General features: G+C 44.1%; 1 protein-coding gene across 1 annotated transcript in view; it reads right to left on the bottom strand.

Moving 5' to 3' along the window:
* Positions 1 to 510: 510 nt before the first annotated feature.
* Positions 511 to 9,895, bottom strand: part of SPEF2 (sperm flagellar 2) — a 142,323-nt gene continuing 132,938 nt past the window's right edge. The window contains exons 35-37 of the mRNA XM_054584011.1: positions 5,279 to 5,518; positions 5,007 to 5,129; positions 511 to 730 (exon numbers count right to left, since the gene is read on the bottom strand). Of these exons, the coding sequence (XP_054439986.1) occupies positions 641 to 730; positions 5,007 to 5,129; positions 5,279 to 5,518 (453 nt within the window). The 3' untranslated portion in view covers positions 511 to 640. The remainder of the gene's footprint in view (positions 731 to 5,006; positions 5,130 to 5,278; positions 5,519 to 9,895) is intronic.

Here is a 9,895-nt window from a genome sequence, read left to right as displayed (position 1 = left end):
ATACATTATCTCCCCCCCCCCCGGTCCGTAAAAACACCTTCTTCAGATAAGTAACATTGAATTTGACTTGCTAATCGATACAATTAAAATGATACAATTTTACATCTATTTAGGAAGCATCATTATATGCTTTCTAATTATGAAAGAATTATGAATGGAGTATAGGAGCAGGGCTGTACCAGCGGTTGACAGCGTAGCCTTCTCCTTGGCGAGTGGGGGGAACCTTGGGACGTCGCTGCACGCAGAGCAAGGACTACAGAACAGCCGCAGCCGCCAGCTGCCCCGCTGTGGGGCTCTGGGGGGGGTTTGCACTGCCCGGGCCTCATCTACGTCCTTCTCGTGGGGATTGCTCGCGTGTTGATTTCTGAACATCTTGTTGTGGTGCCTTCAATTTTTCACAATCACTTTAAAATGCATTCTTTCTTTCTTTGGATTTTTGCTCAGAAATTTAAGATTTATTACAGAATATTCTCTGAGTTTAAAAAGTGGATCTTTGATCCATTTGTGCCTCATAACCTGGTAGGGGTGATTTCTATACTTAGAACCATAACATGTATGACAAACACCAAACACCGTGCTTAGATTTGATGTTGGAAGATTCATTGTCAACTTATAAAAATCACACCCTGCTCTTCGGTTTTCATTTCTTTTCCTCTGTAAGTCTTGAAGGAGATCTGTCCTCATCACTTCCTTGTACATGCTCACTCCTTTGGAGAATTATTTTAATATCCTAAGAGAAGAGATTCAAAGAGAAGTTACAAACATTTGTAAGTGATTTAGGATTAATGATCATCTAATATATGGCAGTGATTAAACAGTAAGTTGGTTTTTATTTTTTTCCTTTGATAAAATTGTTCTCTATTTCGTTTGAATCCTGCCCTGCAACTTACTAGTTGTAGACTTGGAAAAGTATCAAAGATCTTGGAGCCTGCTTTTCCTCATCTAGTAACAGAATTTTCACGTTAGATTAAATAACATTGAAGAAGCAGTTACACGGAGTTTGGCACATAATGGGTAAGTCAAAAGATTATTTCCCCATTAATAGATAAAAAGCAGCATTTACCTTCTAGTAAATGAAAATTCTAATGCCAACTTAATCCTGACTACAGATTTGTACAACTTTTAGAACAGCAGATTATTGAGGGGGTGGGGATAGCCTCATTTCTTCGTGTTTTTTTTTTCTTTAAATATGCAGAATAGAAGGACCTATTTTTATCCACTGAAAATACCCGATTTGCTTACATTTTAAATCACAGCTATTTTTAAAAATAAACTTAAAATACTATCACAATGTAGGAGTACAAACACATGTGGAAAATGTACAGTTACGTTTAAGTGGTTTCTGGGTTTCTTTTTCCCCACATATTTAGGGAAGTATTTTAAGGATATGAGTTTCTTTTCTTCAGAGCTGTGTTCCAAACAATATGACTGTGTTTCAATATGACTGCAGCCACTTCGCTCATAAAGCCATGAATGACTTAGTGAGCCGAGTGACACATGCGGTGACACCAGGCACTGCCAGGAACTGTAGTGAATCATTGTCTTGAGGGAGCTTTTCTTTGAAAACACAGATCTTCTACAGCCAAAGGCCACTACTGAGCGAACTAAGTGAGAAAGAAAGGCTGCTCACTGCCGCTGGTCCTGCCCCCAGCAACTCGGAACAGCATGTCTTCTTTGAGTAGTGCACTTACAATAGCCAATGTTACTGACTGTCAACTTGGAGATTAAAGGAAGGAGCTGACCTGTGTGTACCTGACACTCTGTAGCATGGGGACATTTATAAATTCCAGATAGTAAAGCCAACTTTGGCTACGTTTACAACTGAAATCACGGGCCATAAGTTTCAGGAGCAGTCAGATGAGAAAAGCTTGGCTGAGAGAACAGAAATGTTTGCCCTGGGTGCTTTGAAAACAAAGCACTAAAGCAGCCATTGTAGCCATCACGTTTTGTTATAAAGACAAAGGAGAGGTTGGAGCACATTTAAAGTCAGATACCTTGAAGACAAAATAGGATGAAAGTCCCTTCAAATCACCCTTACATTTCATAAGTATTTTGTCCTCATGTAATTTGATCTTTACAGAAATTTTCCTGTAACATTCTGATTTTAACACTAAAAGATTCTCTCTTATTGAATGGAAACCTTAATTTTAGGGCAATATGCTCATTTGAGAGGTTTGCTAAAAGAAATTTCCATGTATTTGGCATGCATTCATGATAAGAAACTACATTTGTTAGGCTGGTGTGGAAAATCCTGTGTTCATTTGCATTTGTAAATATATTTGTCATAGGAAGTTAATTGACTTTACTCCCTAATAACCAAGTTACAGTATTCTCCTTGATCTTGTCTCATTAACCAAAGCATTTTCTTAATAATTTAGGAACACTACTTCAACATCACTTTTCATATAAGGTCTATGCAAGTAGAAGTTAAATAAGTGACTTTAATTGAAAAACTATAAAACCCAACATAAAATCTGAATTTCCCACACAGGTATTTTCCACATGGGTTTTCCCAGGTCTTCAGTTTGGACCTTTTGTCACCATGGCCCTGCACAGGGGGCAGCTTCCTCTCTTTCCAAGAGCAGACGGTGAATTCAAGAGATGGCATGCCAGCTTATAATGTTATACAAATAATGTTACACAGCTCAGAAACATTTCCTGTGCACTGCAATTACCAACATGTCACTAATAATAATAATAGTAATAATAATCTCTAACGTTTATTGAGTGATTTATATCTGCCAAGCACTGTTATAGGTATTAAGTAATTTAATCCATACAAGGACCCTACGAGGTATGTATGACAGCTAACCCTATTTTACAGGTGGCAAAAGCATGGCACCGTGGGGTCACTTCCCTGAGATCATGCAGTTTGTGGGTATGAATCCAATAACCAGTGCGGTCCCGAGCCCCCGCTCCTGACCACAGAGCCAGACCACCCCCTGGCAGGGGCACAAATAAAACATATGAAAATAATTACGCCCACTCAGCTTTTTCGAATATCTATTTTAAAAAGGTTCCTGCTTCCAAACACGAACCTAGTAAACAGAGCTGTTGCCCAACAGAGCTGTTAGGCAACAAACCTTCACTTCCCACTGTTTATAACAGCAAACAACTTTTAACCTGAAAAACCACACTCGAGCTTTTGCTCTACTTATCTTGAGAGATCTTCAAATAACATCACTGTGGTTAAAGTTCATTTTAAAATGATCTATTTACTTGTGCATGGATATCTGGAGCAAAAAATGACGATGAGAGCCTGAGTCTTCAGAGATTCTTTTTCTCTCTTTCTCTCTCTCTCTTTCCTTCTCTCCTTTTTTGCTTAGGGAAAATGCGAACAGAGCATGTTACTGGAAAGGAAACTTCTTTCCTTTTAGAATATCAGAATGAAGCCTTCTCAGGTCGCAGGCTCAGCTCCCCAGGGATTCGCAATCACGAGTGGGTCCTGTTTATGGTGGTTCGCTGTCTTCTCCTTAGATTCCAGGGTGGAGCCACAGGGAGGAGGCAGGAAGGTGAAGGAGAGGAGAGTTGAAGACCCTGACTCAGCAGAAACACTCTGGCAACGAAGGAACAAAACTGAAAGCACTGCCTGCCTGACTGGCAGACAGACAAACTCTCTGCTATTAGAGTGTCAGGCCATCCCAGCCCTGTGGAACCGGGCCCCTGCGTCAGATCCCTGAGGCCCAGGAAGCCTGGGGAAGGCTGAGGGGTCGATATGTCAAGGTGCTCCTGGAATACAGTGGGTGGTGGTCCAAAGTGTCGTGTATCCTGCCACCCTGGGGACAGTTTTGTGCAGAGAGGAGACACGCTCTCCAAAGCCACGCTACCATGGCTTTCTGATCCCAGAGCATTTAGGAACCTGTGTTCCCTACTTCACAGCCAGAAGTGCTTAGGGTCTGCTAGCGTATTAGAAATCAATTTCAATTATCATTAACAAATGTAATAAAATTTGTATAAAAAAGGATCACCAGTTTAGAACAAATAAATCTAGATACAAGGATATTTAAATTTAGATAGCCTCATTTCTAGGCATGGGTATTTATCACTGACAAGCCAAGAGAAATGTATCTTATACCACTTGTAGTTTATCAAAGTGAAAGTGCTTTTTATCTTAAACTCATCAAACATTTTTTAGTCTAATAAACAACCAGCAGGAGCCAAATAGGGGGACGGTATGCCACTCGGCGGGCATGCGAGAGGATTGCAGCAACGTGCCACAGTCTGCCTTCCTTTGCCCTTGCTGCCAGAGGCCTGGGACTGGTCACGGGGTTGGGGGGGGGCGTGCATTCAGCATGTGGAGTTGAAACGTGCTTGGTTACTGAGTGAGTTCTGAGGCGCAGTTCTGGCTTTTGCCTTTCCTTCCTCCCTTCTGCTGGGTTGGTCCAGTCTTTAGGGGCTTTGTCCTCAGTTTCCCCACCTTGAGCACCGTTTCCCTGGTGGAACTGGCACCCAACCTTTCTTAGGCACTGACATCGTGTGCACTGCGCAGACAAGGTGTCCCATGAATAGGGCAGCACTCGGCTGAGCGTCATGCTCTGCCCAATTCTCTTCCGTGAAGGGGATTTTATTCATCACAAGTTTTGACCATAGGCGAGGGTCACTAGCGGCTGAAATGACCCAGGACACTGATCCTGCCATCCACCCGGCTTTCATTTCCCACCTAAAGCTTTCTGCTGTGGGTCCAAGGCAGCCCCAGGAGAAGCATCCCTGGTAGTTCTAGTACTGTCCGCAGTACTGAGAGTACTATCCCTAGTATTTTTAGTGCTATCTACAGTACTGAGAGTATTACTACTACTGATGGCTATCTCTGTTGTGCTTGACCTTGCTGCCCTTAAGTATTGCAGACTGGCCTGTCTGGCCTGGTGCTCCTACTAGCTTAGCCTCTCTGGACCCTGTTCTGGCCCCGCTCAACTTCTTCCCCCTTTCTGCTAGTTGGCATTTCAGATGGCCCACTGTGCCCCGAACCTGAGCTCAGCCAGGTTCAGGCGCCTTTGGGAAATACTCACAGGGAGTTTATAGTCTGGATAACTTGAAATCAGGTCTTGAATAAAAGGATGCTTCAGAAGAAGAGCAACTTCTATTGGCTCCAGATTCTTGGCACCCAGGTCCTGAAATACTTTTATGAAGTTCTTTAAAAAAGAAAAAAAAAAATGAAATCCATTAACTTTACAATTCTGCAAATGTTAACAAATGGTTTTGACTTAATAAGGAAATTCCACAAAAACTTGCTCAGCCTCTTCTTAGGCAGAGGTTGCCCCTTTTACCAAGTCTCACCAACCTCTGCGTGGCTGTCCTCTCGTCTCAGGTTGCGGGCCAGCTGGTTAGTGCTCCAGCCTCCGTTTCCTCCTCGGAACACGTTGAGCAGTGTTTCCATAGAAATCTTTTCAGTGTTGGCATTTTCAGGGATTTCTTCTTCCTTTGCCTCCCTTTCCTCTCTAACTTCCCTTTTCTCACTTACAATGTTTTCCTCAGTTTCGGGGTATTCCTGAATTGGAGCCATGTCAATCAAGGAGAAGACCTGCACAAACAAACGAAGAGAACAAGAAGGCAGGCCCAAGTCTGGCCAGCAATAGAGACAGTTAAATACCACCAATTTTGACACACCCCTTTTGTGCCATGGGATGACAGTGCCTGCCACGGGCTGGCTGAACAAAGTCTAGAAGAGACTATGCTTGTTGAACTGGAAATCACATCAACGTCTGAGACCAACTCTGCTGGTAGTTTACAGAGGCCTCGGTGCGGGGTGTGACTTAATATCCATTGCTGTGCATGTTTTGGCTCCTTGCCAGGCGCCCCGCATTCCTGAACAAATGGATACTGGAATGAATTCCTGTAACTGGCTGTCAGACTTCTCATTGCCGGAGACTTTTAACAGGATGCTTGAGAGATTGACAGCAAATGAGAGGTCATGGCAAGTTCCTTTCTCAAGTTTGATACATTCTAAGTGAAATGAACATTTGTTTAGGTACTGGAGGTTAAACCTGAGCAGACATTCAGAAGGCAAAGTGGAAAACCAATTGAATATAGAAAGTCAGGCTGGCATTCTCACTGCCGGTCTTTGAAACTTGGCCAAGAGCCATGAACTCAGGCTCTGACACTCTGAGTTTGTCAGGATGCATTTTCTTCTGCAGTAAATTCTTATGCATCAAAATCTTGACAAATACTCCTACTCTTTGACCCAGTAATTATAGATCTAGGAATTTATTCTAAAGAAATATTCATGTACACAAAGACTTTTGTATGTGGATGCTTGTGCAATGGTATTTACAGAAAACCTACAATTCAAAAAAAAATGGAAAAATGCTGTCAAAGTACAGTATATTTCTGTGATAGAGGACTCTACTGCCATGAAAATTTTGGTTTAGAAATTGAATACCCAATGACGTGAGGAAACATTATGATTAGTGCAGAAAGAAAACAGAACGCGAAGTAGTAAGTGCACTAGGGTCTTCATTTTCTTATATATCTATCCTTAGTGAAAAGAGAAACAGATACACTGAAGAAGAGTTCACAGTGGCTACTTCCAGTTAGTAGAATAAGTGATTTCTTTTTCACTCTGTTTTATACTTCCCAAACTGTCTACAGTAGAATTGTATTGACTGTAATAAATGTGTGTGTATATGTGTGTGTGTTTCTGATGATGAGGTCATTGATATTTGGTGATTTGCCATAGAAAAATGGGCATTACTGGCATGTTGACTGGTCTGATGTCAGAGAACAACCAAGTGTTGATTCTCCTTTACCTCAAGGAAGGAAAAGTACTAATTTAGGCTTAAAATAAGAGAAGGGTGCCAATGTCTTCAAATAGTCAATTCAGGACAAACATTAAGTGCATAAATCATACATGTTCTTTCTCAATTGCTACTTAAGTCCCATGTACATAAAGATTATAATGTAGCACAAAATTATGCCTCTAGTAGCCCTATGTTTTCTCTAGCTTTGTGTGGGTTGGGTTTCTATATCCTTTGGTAAATTGTGAATTAAATCTAATTGGGAGAGGGAGAAGGTCGGGGGAGAGAGGGAGAGGGAGAATGCCCCATCAGGTGAAGATTTTAGACTTAAGTCTATCATCTATCTATCTATCTATCTATCTATCTATCCATCCATCCATCCATCCATCCATGCATGCATGCATGCTCTTCTTCTTTTTAAACAACTGAAGTGCCACCTGGCAGAAATGTGAAACTGGCCTTTTTGTCTCCACCTAGGCAGCTTGGGGGATGCGACACTGGCTCCCCACCAGTAAACTCCCAGGTGAATATACCATTTAGTATGATGAAACGAACACAGTCGGGAGGCAAAACCGCTTGCTGAGCGAGTGAAGAATGAATGAGTTTCTATTCAGAGGCAGCGATGGTGCTATGTGGATGCACAAAGACAGCCTGTGGGTGCGCAAATGACGAGCCAGGCTAGACGAGCAGGCAATACCAGAAGGAAAGGGGAGGAACCCGGTCCCTCTGCACTCATTCTGTAGGGAGGGGCCAGCTTTTCAACCGCCTGACATAATCATCATGGGAGCCATGAGTTTTTTATTTTAGCTAAAAGGTAACAATGTGAACTTTTGAAATCTTAGTAAAGAATCCTTAACTTGTCATATTAGAAGATGCTTTTTAAAGTCTTGCAATTTTTGCTCCCTAAGGGGCTGGGACAGAAGAGAACTAGCGGTGCAGAGGGAGGAGCGTGAGGCTGAGATGGTGGCCAGAGCAGCTCAGGTCCCCGCGGCGCTGCAGGGCATGTAGGGGAGGGGGCTTTCTCCAGCAGATGTCTCGGGAAGACCACGATTTTGAATGTAGGTGTGTGAGCAAAACCAGGGATGTCGGACTGGGGAAGAGCCAGTGCTTCTGAGTGAACAGTTATTAGTGGCATCAAAATTCTGTGAGTCATATTATCAACTGATGGTGGCGCTAGCAGACATTGTGTCACGCTTGACTCACTCTCAGGCGGCCCTTGTGGACTCCCAACAGACGTGTCTCCGGAACGGAGCCTGAGCATGCATTTCTATGTTCAATCAGTTTAGCCCCACATCAAACGGGACTAATGTGGGTAAAGCATCATAGCAAAACGCAATAAAAATTACTGTGTTTTGAACCCAGAGTTTCAAATGCTCTGCTGAGGTGCTTTAACAAGACTTTCAAAATATGGGAGATTCAACTTCACGATTTACTAAATCCCAATGTTGTAACCCCACACCATATAGGCCAGAAAAACATTTCTGAAAATGTCAACTTATTACAAGTTTCACTGGGACTAGTGCATGCTCATTAATGTATTGCTATTGAATGTCTTTTAAATTACCCAAGAAGAAGTGAATTAAATAGGAGGTCTGTGTTACATCGAATAGAACAGTCTAGGTCTCAGAAACAGTAAGAAAAACAGAAATATTGGGGGAGATTTCTAGTTGTTTACGTGGAAAGCAAAAACAGAGATCTGATTCAATGCTGTGGGAACGAATACGGATCTGTTGGAGGTGTTATTTCTGAGCAGGCTCATTATGGCTTCCTGGGACGAGGTTGCCCAGGAAACTAGGGCGCAGTTGGAAAGGGCACAGAAACAGAGCAGCATAATTGGAGGCAGGATGGCAGGACAAGGCGTGAACAAGAATGAGGGAGGTGGTGGATCCTTTAAGTCAGAAGCTCTTAGGGGTCAGTGCAAGCCATGGACAGGCTCGCACGTGTGGCGCAGGATACATGCATTGCATCCCCTGCCTCTCATGGATTCTCTGTGGTTCAGGGGCTGCAGGTCCGCTCTGGGGCAGTGGCATCCTTGGGCTCTGAGGGGAGCAGTCCAGGTGAGCTGCTTCCTGGGTGGGGGCAGTCGCTGGCTCTGCCTGGGTGATTCAGGGATGGGGGGATTCAGCGCCCCGTACTAGTGGGCTCTGCTGCTACCCACCAAAGCAGCTCTCTGCTGTGGCAACAGTTCTAAGACAGGCTTCCTTTTTCCTGAACTTTCTGGCTCATTGTGGCCTCTTGGGTCCTGTCTTAGCCTGGAATGTCTGTTCTCCTCTGCTTTACCTTTGAGACTGGAGTCTAGTCCTTTTCCTCTCTCTTCTTCCCTTCTTTCCTGCCATGTTTACAAACATTAGTTGAATACTTGTTATATGGCAGCAACCTTGGGGTGACATGGTGTCCCCAACTCAAGGTAGAAATAACTTAGCAGAAGGATTTGGTAGATAAGCAAACCCTTTCCTCAATAGCTAGCTCTCCTTCTTGCTTCTTTTGCCCCGCCCTGCCCCCCCCCGCCCCCCCGCCCCCCCCCTCGCCGCAATCTGGCCTCAGAACAGCAGCCAGAGAGATGCCACACATTGTCAGTCAGATGGCTGGGCTCGGTGACTTCTCATCCCGTCTCTTGGCAGAGTCCAGGCCTCTGAGCTCTCTCCCCATCACTTTTCCTTTCTGGCCACTCCTCCAGCTCCCTCCTCTCTGACCACAGTGGCTGGTAGACTCTCTGTTCCCTGGAGTATACTAGGCATGACCCCACTTCAGGGCTTTTGCATTTGCTGCGGTCTTCACTTGAAATGCTCTTCCCCTCAGAGATCTGCAAGACTCCCTCCCCTTATCCAGGCCTCTGCTTATATGTCTCCCCGCGGAGGCGCCCAAGTCATCAGCGCACTCAGCATCTGTCTGGCCTGGCTCCAGCCCTAACGGGAAAGGATGGCCTGTCCATCTGCTCTGGGACACAATTTAGGGTTGCGTCTAAGAGTCTATTTCTTCCCAGATACAAAAGCTGTCACAGGAATGTCCCATTCCCCTCCCGCCACCTGAAGGACACAGTGTACCCGATTTTGACACCATGTTTGAAAGGAAAAGAAGTGTAGCTAAGATGTCCGAGGAGTTTGGACTGGAGAGCACCCTGTCCCCTCTGAGTCTAACAAGGAAGGACAGGGAAAAGCATTCCA

This window comes from Pteronotus mesoamericanus, unplaced genomic scaffold (assembly GCF_021234165.1).
Source record: "Pteronotus mesoamericanus isolate MK-2021 breed Mesoamerican mustached bat unplaced genomic scaffold, CSHL_Meso_final contig_75, whole genome shotgun sequence".
Lineage (NCBI taxonomy): Eukaryota > Metazoa > Chordata > Mammalia > Chiroptera > Mormoopidae > Pteronotus > Pteronotus mesoamericanus.
Note: the sequence above shows the minus strand (reverse complement) of the source record. Positions and strands in the feature narration are given on the sequence as shown.